This window comes from Barbus barbus (genome assembly GCF_936440315.1).
Source record: "Barbus barbus genome assembly, chromosome: 32".
Classification (NCBI taxonomy): Eukaryota; Metazoa; Chordata; class Actinopteri; order Cypriniformes; family Cyprinidae; genus Barbus; species Barbus barbus.
In genome coordinates, this window is record NC_136760.1 from 6,773,359 (window position 1) to 6,788,714 (window position 15,356).

Here is a 15,356-nt window from a genome sequence, read left to right on the forward strand (position 1 = left end):
GTTGATGTCTACCGATTAAAATCCCATCGAGTTATATACAGCCCTACTGTAGGCTATTTTAGATTTTAATTTTGTTTTAGGCTACCTTGAAGTTTTTTTACATGCTTGTTTTTATAAAACTAGTGTAATATTAGTAGGCTACTGTGCATTTTGAATGTAGTGTCATCTTTAATTTTGCAAATCGTAAAATATAACACTTTCGTCCACTGACATTGAAACGCGTTACACTAACTTTACCTAGTATAGGATACTAAACCGTTCAACCTATATTTCGTGCATTAGAGAGACGACTTTTGATTCAGTCAGCCTGTCGTTGTCCACTTTGAACGTTCCCAGACATTGCTAATACATCACCAAACGCATCGATTCACAAATTAAGTAATGACTTTGTCAGGTTTCACAACGAACGTACAAACCACGACAAGGAAACGTACGAAGTACAGTTCGAACGGTTTAGTATGCTATACTAGGTAACGTTAGTGCGCGTTTCAATGGCAGTGAACGAAAGTGTCTTTCTGCGAGCGAAGGATCGGAGTTATAAGGGGCTGACAGAAGGCACGCTTAGCTGAGGCTAGCTACATTATAGATAATGCTGTAACGCTTTGAATTACGACAGTATGTTTTGGTTCAAGGCCGTTTATGTATTTTATGAACTCTGCTTGTAATCTAAGTTTCCAGTCCTTTGTAAACTCGTTGACTGGTGTAGTATTCCAACAAGTCTTTGACAAGCACACACTATCGACTTTACAGCGAAATATTTGCTATGTCATGAACAAACCACTTTGGCATTGAGCTGTAGATAGTTGCAATGTAGTTTAGATAGAAACTGACATGTCACGTGACGTACACAAAACAAAGTTAACCTAATAGGCCTATATTACAGCAAATAGGTTAAAATGTGTTAAATCAGTAATTAAAAACCCCTTGATTTCATTTGGGTGGCAAATGGTCATCTAAGACCAAACTTATCTCCTTAAAACCAAAACCAGGAACAATATGCTATATGCCCAATAATATGCAGATATAAGAAAATCTGGCAGTTTTGTAAATACATACATATCAGCAGAATATGCATGCAGCAGAAAAATAATTTTGTGCCCCTGTGTGCGTCCTCTGCTTGACTGTTTATGTTAATCTTCATCTCTGACTAATTTCTTGCTCATTCTTTGCTTTGCGCTGGCAGTGTTGACATCTGCAACTTTTTTTTCCTTTTTTGTGTGTGAAAAACCTACAGCAGTGACTGTTAGTGATGCTGTGATTTGAGTTGATATTTTAATGCTTTATCACAGGAGCCTTTTATCTTGACATGATTAGGTTAGCAGTATTTGAAAGCTCTGGGAATCATCTGAGATATCCCTCTGATTTATGCTTGCTGAAAGAGGCTTGTACTTATCGGCTATCATGGGAGCTTTGTCTGCTCCTCTCAACTCATGTTGTTTAAAGTTGCCTGAAAAAAGTTTCCAGTCTCTGGGGACTGCACATGAAAGAGTTAGACAACAAACAAGATTCCAGGCAGCAGATGGTACATTTTAAATGCTTTTTGAGTTGGTCAGAAATCATGTGTTTTTATTTTATTTATTTATTTTAACCAGGTTTTGTGCTTTCCCAAAGAGATGCTTGAAGCATAGCAAACAATTCATATTGTTATAATGACAAAACGATTGGAACAACATGGTTGCTAGGGACTGAGGTTGAAACATCATGGGCTTCATTACTAATATAAATGCAGCTCATTTGGAAAGTGTTTTTGAATTGGAAGTTTTTTAATAAAATTACACAATAGGTTTGGTATCCGAGAACTGATTCTTATTCAGAATTCTGTTTACAATTCTGACACATGGATTCTTCCACAATGCCAATGAAATACCATGCTGAAATATGCTGACAAGACTTTCCTGCGTAATTTATTAAATGGTGCTGCAACACCACTATCTATTCTAGAGTGCTGAACATTGTAGTGTGATTATTGAACAAATGACTTTTATGAGCCAGTTCTTTTTAGTAAATCGGAAACATACTATGCATCCAGTGTAGTCCTTAAGAAATGAGGTGTGGTAAACTTTTAATAAATCAAAAAGCATACACCACACAACCAGTCTAGCCTGGCCACAGAATGAATGACTCTTATGAGCCAGTTCTTTTTAGTGAATCAAAAAACATACACCACAGTCAGTGTAGCCCAGTCACCAAATGAATGAATCTTGAAACAGTTCTTTCAGTGAATCACAAACATACACCTGGCCACTGAATGAAGATTCTTATGAGCCGATTCTTTTAAGTGTTTTAATCAGAAATCTACAGGGCAAGAAGTGTAGTCCAACTGCCAATAAATGACTTTTTTTTCTGGTTCTTTTTAGTAATCAAAAACGTACTGCCCAACTCCACAACAATCATCTCTTATGGGCCACTTCTTTTTAGTGAACCATACAATTTACAATTAATTGTGAGACATAAATCTTTGTGTTTACTTACTAGTTGTTCATATGACAATGTGTAGCTAAGGATAAATCAGAATCATAAAATTTGTTTCCTACTAGGATGCACTGTCAGGATCAGGAACAGATAGAAATTCTCTTTTTTTCTTCTAGCTCTTGAGGCTTGCTGCTCTGTCAAAAAGTAAGTGAGTATAGTGGAAAGCAAAGACAAGACTCATATGATGTTCCCAGCAGGGGTATCTTGTTCATTTATATTTTGACCATGTTTTAATGCTGGAAGTTTCATGGGTAAGAACTGTTTCTGAGTTGTATTTGTGCTGTAAACCCTGAGGTGTGAAAATTTACTTTTTTCCTGATGTTTTTGTTTCCTTATAACACAAGAACTGCTGTGAAGGTGTTATATACAGCTGAAGTTTCTATATGACAAGCGAGATGAACTTTTCCACACGTTCCAGGTGTTAGAGCTGTGCCCTTAACTGACTCTCTCACTTGAGATAAAGATTTTTATAAATATTTTAAACAGTTTGATTGTTAGCATCTTATGTTATGTTTAAATATGCAACACATTGTATGCATTTTCCACAAAAACAGCATTAATAATTGATATTTTTACAGTAGATGGTTTGTCAGCCTCAGGTTATTTTCTCCTGTCCTTCCCAGATGAGCAGAAGGAGTGGAACGGTCCCTTTTACTTCATCCAGGCAGTGGACCCCCAGCTTGGCCTGATGAAGGCTTGGAGGATTGGTGACTGTGATTCAGGAGGGGATGAGTGGACTGAGGAGGTCCAGCTCACAAATCAGGCAGTCCAGGCAATCAACAAACTAGAGCCCAGACCTCGCTTCCTGGTCCTGTGTGGAGACCTAGTCCATGCTATGCCTGGTAAGACATCTGTTCCACTTTAATGGTGCCGATGGAATGCTAAAGGATAGATTTCTATTTTAATAATCTGAAGAACCTATTTTTTGTGCAATGAAAGGTTCCATGGATGTTAAAAGTTCTTCATGGAACTCTCAATGCCAATAAAGAACCTTTATTCTACAGTCTTGTGAACGTATTAATAGTAAACACAGTCTGTTGGTGTTTAAGTCATTTTAAGCAGTATGTTTGCCAAATAGGGCAGGTTGGTATTAGAATATATTTATAGCATTGGTCTCAAACTCAATTCTTGGTGGGCCACAGCTCTGCAGAGTTTAGCTCCAACCCTAATCAAACACACCTGATTCAGCTAATCAAGGTCTTCAGGATCGCTAGAAATTTCCAAGCAGGTGTGATTTGGAGCTGGTTGGAGCTAAACTGTGTAGAGTTGCAGCCCTCCAGGAATTGAGTTTGAGACCACTGATTTATAGCATACTGGCAACAATATGAAGTGTGTATCAGTAGAGATTTTGCTATATGGTGTTGTTGCTGGACGTATATCTGGACAGTCTTAAAATGACAGCAGTTTAATATACCTGCAGCTGTCTATGTTGTTATTTTGAATCAAATAACATAAGAAAATAAACCTTAAGTAGTTGTATTCAATGTATATTTTCCTCATACAGTGAAGACTATGCAGTGTTTTATTTTACATTTGATTATTTAATTTCTATAGTATTTCCATACCTGCATATTACTACTGTTAAATAGACCAACCCAAAAAACTTAAGGCACTTTATTTCTTTTGTATCTTTGTGTATTGTATTTGTCTTATTATTTGTAATTTGCTCATATCTTTAATAGTAAATATAAAATAACAAAATACCTCTATCTGTGATATAGCCTAGTCCTAAATTGTTCCAGTGAAACAAATTGATTAAAAAAAGAATATGAAATGAATGCATTGATTAATCTGTGAATATTAATCTAACAATAATGACGAGACTAACTGCTTTTTATTTATTTATTTATTAATTTATTTGCTTATAGTCAGTCACTATCTTGAAAAAAAAAAAATTGATTCTATATTTCAGGTAATTATTAGGGGCCAAGCAGCGACGGTGCGTAGGCACCTATTGTATCCGTTAGCGTTCTTTTAATTTTTCTTCCGCTGTGGAAGTCTATGGCAGCCCATATAACCGATTGCGGCAAAGTTGTAAAATTTGGCACACTGATAGAAGACAGTCTCAATACTAACCACAGCAAATTTGGAGTCTCTACCTCAAACTCTCTAGCGCCACCACTTGTCCAAAGTTTCACTCATGTTTATGTTATAACTTTTGAACCTTAAGCCACAAAATAACAATTATTTTTTCCTCTGAATCATTGGCTCAAGCCGAGTCGAATGAAGTCCAAAATTAAAAAAATCATAAGGTTTAGTTTTGTCGCTATTTTCAATTGTTCGGAAAACCTACTTTTTCGAACTCGTCCTAGACGGTTCGTCCGATTTTCACCAAAATTGGCTCAGATCATCTTCAGACAATGCTGGCATAAAAAGTTATGAAATTCAAGTTGATACTCTCAGCAGTTTTCGAATAATGAGCGAATGAATTCTACAAAAAGCACGCAAAAATGGATGCGAGGCGATATCGCAAGCGCAGTGCCACCTAGTAGTCAGGAGATACGAAAAATGGCTATTTTTGCTTATAACTTCACAGTGGTTTGATCAACCTAGTGCCACCTAGTGGCGAAATCAAATATTCACATGCTTATAACTTTGGTCAACTTATTTTCACGGGAGTCACCTTTTTAGCCTCCTGAATCGCCAATCGACACGAACCCACCGAAGGAAATTCGGAAACATATCTTCCCGGCTATATGCTTATGCCCAGTTGCCAAAATTTTGATAGCAAGTGGCACAAAAATGCAAACAAAGTCAACAGTCAGTCATTTGTCTTCTACTCATATACAAATTTATTTTTTTTATTTATTTAACCTTTATTTAACCAGAAGAGACTCTCTGAGATTAAAAATCTCTTTCGCAGGAGTGTCCTGGCCAAAATGGCCAGCAATACATCAATTACATCACAGAATGTTACAACACAAACAAGCTAGAGACACTTAAAAACAGTTACATATCGTTGAGTCGATTTCCATTTGCCAAATGACGGCTTTAAAATGATCCAAAGACAGCAAATTCTGTAATTTCAATTTCGACTGCAGAAGATTCCAGTCAGTCGGAGCTGCGTACATAAAAGCCTTTTTACCTAATTCAGATCGAACAAAAGGAACAGAAAGAGTATAACAATTTTGTGAGCGAAGAAAGTATTTCTCAACGATTTTCTGTTTTACAAGACAGCAGATGTCTATAATTCCAAAACAAAATGAGATATTTTCACCAAATTTGACACACATATGTATGGGCACACTCTAAGGACACATAAAAAATTTAGTGGGATTGTGCCTCTTGGTGGCGCTATAATTGAACAAAACATGAAATTGCCATTGACTACAATAGAGTATTATGATATAAAATGCTATATTTTATGAATGCATTGGTGTACCATTACGAAACTTTGTATGTACCATTGAGACCATGACATGAAAGTGCTCAAAACGTTTTGAGACAGTGCCACCTTGTGGTTAAAAGTTACAATGAAATTTCAAATAAATGCTAATAGCTTTCTGTGAATTTTGCCTATTGTAATGAGACTGGCATTCATAGATCCCTTGGGTCATGCTGAGAACAGTGATACCAATGTTGCCATAGTCAGCCAAACTTCCTGGCCGCCATTTTGATTTTCTTAACTGTCACCGTCCCGTATACGGGACGCCTAACTTTACTTCAATATATTACAATTAAATCCTAATCTAATCATGACAAACTATATATCGCTGGAAAGGTCCAAGACTCCTAAATAGATATTTTACCACTGTTTGTTGTTAAAAATGAAGTAGGAGCAGTAATACATTAATTATAATTGCTGACAAAAAGTTATGGATTTTGTGTTGATAGACAAAACAGTTTTCACATACCACAACAACGAATTTGAGGCATGATGCCAAAATGACACTTGAGGCCGTATCGCTGCAATGCTTTGGCATATTAACACCAAACTTTGTGTGTGCCATTGTCACCTCACACAGAACACACCACATCGATTTGATAATGGTGCCACCTGTTGGTCAAGCATGATAAGCCAATAAATCATATTACTAGAGGTTTATTTATGATTTTTCAGCCGTTTTGACTAAAATAATCCTAAATGGCTTCAATTACTAATTTCTGCAGTTCGTCTGATACTCCATACTATGCTTAGCTCTTCATTTTGCCGCTGTAGTGCTTGGCCCCGTCATTGCTGCTTGTAGCTATATTTCAACTTATAATTGTTTGATACATGTTTAATGTTTACTTGTGAAGGGCTTGGATGCTGCAATACATTTCATTTATTAAAATAATATTTAAAGTTCCCCTATTATGGATTTTTGAAAATTATCTTTCATGCAGCGTGTAACACTCTAAGTGAATGAAAACACCCTGCCAAGTTTTAAATCTGAAAGTGCACCTTGTATTATTGTCTGTCAGACAAAAGAGTCGACTCTTAATCATTGAAACGAGTCATTTTTAAAATGAATCCCAAGCTGTTTCACGTTGGCGTAAACATGAAACATTAGCATATTGCCCACCAACTTGTTGGTCTTTTCGCGTTGGTCTGAATGAAAATGCCAATTCATTCTTTTCCACTAGGTGTCGCGTTTGGAGCGGTAAAAATAGCGTTTTCCCCGGTAAAGCTATACACAAAGCAGCACTGAGCTCACAAACGTTGCTTTATCAGGCATTGCAAGCAAGATAATATGAAAATGAGACCAATCGGACCAATCACTGCAGATTAGCGTCACACAAAGAAGGTGTTTGGAAAAATGAATAGTTGAACGAATCGTTTGGGAGTCGTTGAGCAAATAAGGTAAAAATAAATGCATATTATAAGACAATGAAAGTGTTTTTTGACCTTGCACGCATGTCAACCTGTTGTTGGAGACTCAGCAAAACCAAAATATGAACCTTTCATAACCCATAATAGGGGCACTTTAATTTAATAGTTTTAACATTTGAATAACAAAATACTATATTTTCTATTACTATTTATATATGTTTCTATTATTAATATGATTATCATGATATTATTAATATTATGATTAATATAATATGAAGTGTGTTGAGTTGCATATTAATTATTCAAAATAGACATTGTGCAATTTAACTGGTATTGCTGTTGACTACTAACATTTTTGAATAGGTAGATACTAGATCAATATAAAAGATTAGATGCAGGCTATAAATAAGATACAGGTTCAGTTGTAGAACAAAAAGGATAGAATTCATAAGAGGAAAAGCACATCTTAAGGTTCATTTATTTTATGTTTATGATTGAAGAGGCAAGGTTTGCTTTGAGAGTCTCTTTATTCTTCTGTCATCTGTAATCTTTGAGGTGGTTGTTATGAATTGGAGCTTGAGGAGCTGTGGACCATCTGCATGAGCCGACTACCTGCAACCTCGGCACTTATCTAATTGCCTCAGCTCAAAGCACACAGGGAAATAAAAAAAATAACCTCTGAAGGCCTGACAGCAGTTATTCTGCACATATGAATGTGTTGACTGGAAGTCACCTGTGAATGTGACGAGTGTTTGTACATTAGGTTTCAAGTGTCGGGTCTCTGAGTCAAGAATGTTTCTTGTTGTCACGAATCTGGTCCATGCTCTCCCGGTTAACCACCACCAGAGGTCACCCGTTCACCACACTGACTTTCACTCACAACACACTGGACTCCATTTCCCACAATGCATTGCACAGATCACAGCTGTCACCATTCACACATCACACACACCTGATGCTCATTTCACAATCACTCACTCTCTATTTAAGCCTGGGACTTGCTTTTGCTCACGGTCGAGTATTGTTTGCATTTATCACTCACCTAGCGATAGCACTTTACAGAGCCATTGTCTTAGCCTTTGTCTTGCCTTGTTTTCCTGCCGTGTCTGACCCTGCCCGTGTTTCCTGGATTTACCCTTCGCCTCTGCCGTTTGGACTCTGTTCGCTCCCCGTTTGGATTATTGCTCTCGCCTCTGGATTATCTCTCTGCCTTGCCCCTTTGGATACTGTTCGCCGATCGTCGACCCACGCCTGCTCCACGGATTGCTTTGTCTTGCTTCCACCATACCTGTTTGCCAGTGTCTGACCCTGCCTGTTTACTGACCATGTTTTATAATAAAGCTTTGCATATGGATTCTCACGTCTCGTCAGCCCCGTAACACTTGTGCTTGAATGTCTTGCACATGAGTGCTAGAATCAAAGTGACAGTACATTTAAAGCTGTCATAAATGTTTCTCACCAAGTGAATTTAAATCACCCTAATGTTGACAGTAAGTGTTTTTTCAATGGCTGACTTATCAGATTATCCCCTTTTAGGATCCGAGGGAACTCTTAAGTGTCATATTTGAATGATTTAATATGAGCCCAGGTTTGTGGCTTCCTTGCTGGATGTATTTTACAGGTCCGGTTATGATAAGCTGCCTGTAAAAGCACAGCTATGGAACTTTATGAGGTTTGGAGACCTTTAAAACAGCCTGGCATCAGCACCCATTAGTGTCAGGCCAGAAGAGCAGGCAGAGAATGCCATATGCATTACACACCATGTCCGTCATGCAGTGTGTTTTCCCTCTCTCCGCCGCACAGGCTTCACCAGACTTACGCCACTTCCTCCTCACCACTTCTTCATTAAGCATTAGGGTTTAATAGCAGAAGTCAGTGAAAGAGAACAGCTCCCTCAGAGTTTTATTTGCCTTTTGCTCATCTTTGATCTTCAATCACAATAAAAATCACAGAAAAATAACAACACACCAGCAGATAAATAAAAGAAAAGCAGGGGTGTAACTCTGATCTGACAGTGTTGGGTGATTATATCTAGACAAGGCTGCAAACACGTTTTGACAAAGCTTCTATAGCAATTTTCATTGTTGTCTCAAAGAATGAATTTTTTCATTTTTGATTCAAAAGTCCACTTTTCTTAGTATTTGTTTTGTCTAGAAATGGTTTTGTTAAATGTCAAGTCAGATACTCTCAGTCCTCTGTTGTGTGTGTCTTGTGTTTCCATGTGTGCCCTGTGTTTCTATGCCCATATTTGGTTTGTTTCCTGTCCTCGTTATGTCATTAGTAGTTTATTCCTTTCCAGGTGTGTTTGAGTTAATTAGCCTAGTATTTAAGTCCTGTCTGTGCAGTGTTATTTCGTCTGGTCTACTCCGTTCTCCCTGGTGTTTGATGGCTGTGCTTGCCTTTCCCTGTCCTGTCCTGTCCTGTCCTGTCCTGTCCTGTCCTGTCCTGTCCTGTCCTGTCCTGTCCTGTCCTGTCCTGTCCTGTCCTGTCCTGTCCTGTCTTCAGTAAAGTATGTTATTTGAGTTACGACGTGTTCCTTGTTCCTCCCTGCTGTGTGCACCGTGACAGATACATGATGAAATGTGTACAAACATTTTAATATAGAATTTCCATTTAAAGTTTATTGCCATTTTTCACTTCAGTGTAAATAAAATAAGGTGATGTTATAGTGAGATTAAAAAAGAAAAAATAAATACACATTTTTTAAGATGCAGTTACAAGTCTAAAATTGCAATTTGTAAGAAACATGACACATTGTGGGATATATGTGACCCTGGACCACAAAACCAGTCTTAAGTTGCTGGGGGTATATTTGTAGCAATAGCCAAAAATACACTGTATGGATCAAAATGAATGATTTTTCTTTTATGCCAAAAATCATTAGGCTATTAAGTAAAGATCATGTTCCATGAAAATATTTTTTAAATTTCCTACTGTAAATATATCAACTTCATTTTTGATCAGTAATATGCATTGCTAAGAAATTCATTTGGACAACTTTAAAGGTGATTTTCTCAATATTTAGATTTTTTTGCACCCTCAGATTCCAGATTTTCAAATAGTTGTATCTCAGCCAAATATTGCCCTATCATAACTCAACTCAACTCAACTTTTATTTATAAAGCACTTTCAAAGCCATTAGAATGGACCAAAGTGCTGTCCATAAGTAGGCTAATCAATAACTCTAAAATACATACAGACATTGTTACATTAAAACAAAACACAAAAGAATCAAACAACAAATCACTCACAGTTCTCAGACCTAATCAAATGCCAAAGGCTTGATTAAATAAATAAGTCTTCAATTCCTTTTTAAAAATATCCAAACTTGATGAGGTTTTTAAGGATAGTGGCAACACATTCCAAAGTAAAGGAGCCGCAACAGAAAAAGCGCGATCTCCACTACGCCTCAAACGAGACCGTGGGACAGTTAGGAGCATGTTCTGAGAGGAGCGAAGATGACGTTGAGACTGATAGGGAATTAACATGTCTTTTATGTACTCAGGAGCCTGACCATGTAGTGCTTTAAAAACAAACATCCACACCTTGTATTGTATTCTGTATCTAACTGGTAACCAGTGAAGGGATATCAATAAAGGTGTTATGTGATCCCATTTTCTGGTATTTGTTAAAAATCTCGCTGCAGCATTCTGGACACGCTGAAGACGAGTAACCAGTGATTCACTTATGCCCAGATAAAGAGCATTACAATAGTCCAGCCGGGTTGAAACAAAGGCATGCACAACAATCTCTAAGTTCTTGTATGAAAGGATTGATTTCAATTTAGACAGTTTTCTTAGCTGGAAAAAAGATGATTTCACAACGCTGTTAACTTGACGATCAAAGCGTAATTCAGAATCGAAAAATACTTAATATAAATAATAAACCTTATATAAATAAGGTTCTTCACATAACTTTGCATATTGTCAGACAGTAGTCTATTATTTCCAGCCAGAGCATTCCCAAGCTCCTTGTTCCTAAACATAATAAACTCAGTCTTATCCTCATTTAATTGTAAAAAATTATTTGCTAGCCATCCCTTTACCTCAGTCAAGCACTTATAAAAATTTGTAAAAGATACACAGCCATCACACTCCAAAGGAAGGTACAATTGTAGATCATCAGCATACAAGTGATAATTAATATTATGCTGCTTAAAAATAGACCCCAGGGGTAACATATATAATGAGAACAGGGTCGGACCAAGGATTGATCCCTGAGGAACCCCCCAAGAAATAGCAGCGGATGCAGAGACATAATTTCCAATTTTAACAGAGCATGTCCTGTCATGCAAATAAGAGGAAAGCCACTTGAGGGCTACACCATTGATCCCTACATAATCTCTAAGGCGGTCTATTAAAATTGCATGATCTAAAGTATCAAAGGCTGCACTTAAATCTAACATCAAGGCAACACTTTTCCCGGAGTCAATACTTAACAAAATATCATTAGTAACCTTCAATAATGCTGATTCTGTGCTATGTTTAGTCCTAAATCCAGACTGAAAAATGTCCATTATGTTATTTACAATCAAGAAATCTATAAGTTGATTATGGACAACTTTCTCTAAAATCTTGTTCATAAAAGGCAACTTCGAGATAGGTCTAAAATTTTTTAACTCATGTGAATCCAAATTATGTTTTTTCAGAACCGGCTCAATAACGGCATGCTTAAACCCTGATGGTACAATTCCATGATATAAACTACTATTGATAATCACTAGTATACTAGGACCAATAGTGTCTACAACCTCTTTAAACAATCGCGACGGGAGAGTGTCATAAAATGAGGTAGTCGGCTTTAAATGCATTATTATCTTTTCCAACTGAGCTAATGTAATAGATTCAAATTTACTTAAACAACGAAAAGGATTAATTAAATCGGCTACAACATTGCCTACAGGCACAATATTCGACCGAATAAGAACAACCTTATCAATAAAATATTTTAAAAAGCTATCACACAAATCCTTGGATGGGGAAGGAAAATAATTGATAGACGGACTTAGTACTTTATCTATAGTTGAAAATAGTACCTTCGGATTATTTGCATTATGTGAAATAATTCGCGAGAAATAAGAAGATCTGGCGGCTCTAACAGCATTTTGATAATTAGATAGAGATTCTCTAAGAATATCATAAGATATCTGCTATCTTTCAGCCACCTACGCTCTGCACGACAGACCGGTACATCGACCGCATTACTGCAGAAGATGCACCGATCCGTCTGTCAATCTCCCGTTCCATCCTTCCCTCACTCGTGAACAAAACCCCAAGATACTTAAACTCCTCCACTTGAGGCAGGAACTCTCCACCAACCTGAAGTGGGCAAACCACGCTTTTCCGACTGAGGATCATGGCCTCGGATTTGGAGGTGCTGATTCCCATCCCAGCCGCTTCACACTCGGCTGCAAACCGTCCCAGTGCCTGCTGAAGGTCCTGGCTTGATGAAGCCAACACGACAATGTCATCTGCAAAAAGCAGAGACGAAATCGTGTGGTCACCAAACCTGACACCCTCCGGCCCCTGGCTGCGCCTAGAAATTCTGTCCATAAAACTCATGAACAGAACCGGCGACAAAGGGCAGCCCTGCCGGAGTCCAACACGCACCGGGAACAAGTCTGACTTACTGCCGGCAATGCGAACCAAGCTCCTGCTTCGGTCATACAGGGACCGGACAGCCCTTAGTAAAGGACCCCGGACCCCATACTCCCGGAGCACCCTCCACAGGCCGCCACGAGGGACACAGTCGAATGCCTTCTCCAAATACACAAAACACATGTGGACTGGTTGGGCAAACTCCCATGAACCCTCCAGCACCCTGTAGAGGGTATAGAGCTGGTCCAGTGTTCCACGGCCCGGACGAAAACCACACTGTTCCTCCTGAATCCGAGGTTCTACTATCGGCCGTATTCTCCTCTCCAGTACCCCGGCATAGACTTTCCCAGGGAGGCTGAGAAGTGTGATCCCCCTGTAGTTGGAACACACCCTCCGGTCCCCCTTCTTAAAAAGAGGGACCACCACCCTGGTCTGCCACCCCAGAGGCACTGTCCCCAACCGCCACGCGATGCTGCAGAGGCGTGTCAGCCAAGACAGCCCCACAACATCCAGAGACTTGAGGTACTCAGGGCGGATCTCATCCATCCCCGGTGCCCTGCCACCGAGGAGTTTCTTGACTACCTCGGTGACTTCAGCTTGGGTGATGGACGAGTCCACCTCTGAGCCCTCAGCCTCTGCTTCCTCAATGAAAGACGTGACGTCGGGATTGAGGAGATCCTCGAAGTTTTCCTTCCACCGTCCAACGATATCCCCAGTCGAGGTCAGCAGCTCCCCACCTCTACTGTAAACAGCGTTGGTAGGGCACTGCTTCCCTCTCCTGAGGCGCCGAACGGTTTGCCAGAATCTCTTCGAGGCCAGCCGATAGTCCTTCTCCAAGGCCTCACCGAACTCCTCCCAGGCCCGAGTTTTTGCCTCCACAACCACCCGGGCTGCAGTTCGCTTGGCCTGTCGGTACCCGTCAGCTGCCTCAGGAGTCCCACAAGCCAGCCAGGCCCGATAGGACTCCTTCTTCAGCTTGACGGCATCCCTTACTTCCGGTGTCCACCACCTGGTTCGGGGATTGCCGCCTCGACAGGCACCGGAGACCTTACAGCCACAGCTCCGAGTGGCCGCTTCGACAATGGAGGTGGAGAACATGGTCCACTCGGACTCAATATCTCCAGCCTCCCTCGGGATCCGGTCGAAGCTCCGCCGGAGGTGGGAGTTGAAGATCTCTCTGACAGGAGACTCAGCCAAACGTTCCCAGCAGTTTTTGACATATAATTTTAAAAGGCGCAACATTATCCAAGATCTCAGAGCAAACATGATTAAAAGAGTCCACCAATTCATCAGGTCCCACAACTGACAATATGGTAGGCTCACTATGAAAGGCTAATTCAGTAAAAGCAATTGAGAACGCACTAGGTGTAGAAGTAGTGATAACCCTGGACAAGAATGATGGAGGCTGATGACAGTCATTTGTTGTAGAGATAAAATTAAACCTAATAGGCATATGATCCGAAATGGCCACCTCATCAACACAGATATTATCTATCGTTATCCCCAATGAAAAGACCAAGTCAAGTGTGTGGCCATAATCGTGTGTTGGTCCGAAGACACATTGAGATAAGTTAAAAGAATCAACTAAATTCAAGAATTCCTTGCTCATGTGTTTACCAGGACAACAAACATGAATATTAAAATCACCCATAATCAAAATCCTGTCAGCAGATGGAACAACCACAGATAAAAACTCACAAAATTCATCAAGAAAATTCTTATTATATATCAAGGCACAAATCACTGGCGAGGGCAAGTCAATTTTCACTAATTGAACTTCAAAGATCTTGGAACTTTCAACAGGCAGTAACTTGCACTTCATCGTGTTATTAAAAATAACAGCCAAGCCTCCACCTCGACGATTACTTCTCGAAGTACTTAAATAGCTACATCCCCTTGGTAAAAGCTCAACAAGAGGACTTGTATCAGCGTCATTTAACCAAGTTTCAGTGATAAAAAGAAAGTCCAGCCCATACGTTACATAATAGTCATTGAGGATGAATGTTTTGTTGACAACTGAGCGTGCGTTTATCAAAGCCATAAGCACTGTGGTCGCCTCAACGGGCCGATTAGAGGAAGAAACAGCACTTAGTTTCATTGCCCCAGCTCGTCTCACGGAGCGCAAATTTGAATGCACCACGCCTCCGCGTCTCGTCTCTCTCCGTGTAGTCCAGCGCAAAGATGCTAATGTGGCAGGCAGAACATGTATCAAATATGAAGGCCGCGACTCCGCTGTTGGTCTAACTCCACTATCCAGGATCCTCAATTTCTTAAGTTTCACCAAGACTCCAGCCCGTATGCCTCGTCTCCTGCGGCGTCTCCTCTTCCAGCACGCGCATCCAGTTACCTGACAGGTTTTCATCGGCGGCCGGAACATGCATTGCTGTTCAGTGAACAATTTCAAGTTCAAATCACGGCTGCACATATCCGTAGACAAACATATCCATACACAAAGCCGTAGATCGAAGACTTAGCAACGAAAGGCGATCATAGATCAACTTTGAGCAATCCAAATGATTGATAAAACATAAAAG

General features: G+C 39.5%; 1 protein-coding gene across 1 annotated transcript in view; it reads left to right on the plus strand.

Annotated features, from left to right (window-relative positions):
* Positions 1-491: 491 nt before the first annotated feature.
* Positions 492-15,356, plus strand: part of LOC306852349 (serine/threonine-protein phosphatase CPPED1-like) — a gene marked incomplete at both ends in the record, with an annotated part of 57,665 nt that continues 42,800 nt past the window's right edge. Inside the window, 2 exons of the mRNA XM_079389093.1 lie at positions 492-555; positions 3,096-3,314. Of these exons, the coding sequence (XP_079245219.1) occupies positions 492-555; positions 3,096-3,314 (283 nt within the window). The remainder of the gene's footprint in view (positions 556-3,095; positions 3,315-15,356) is intronic.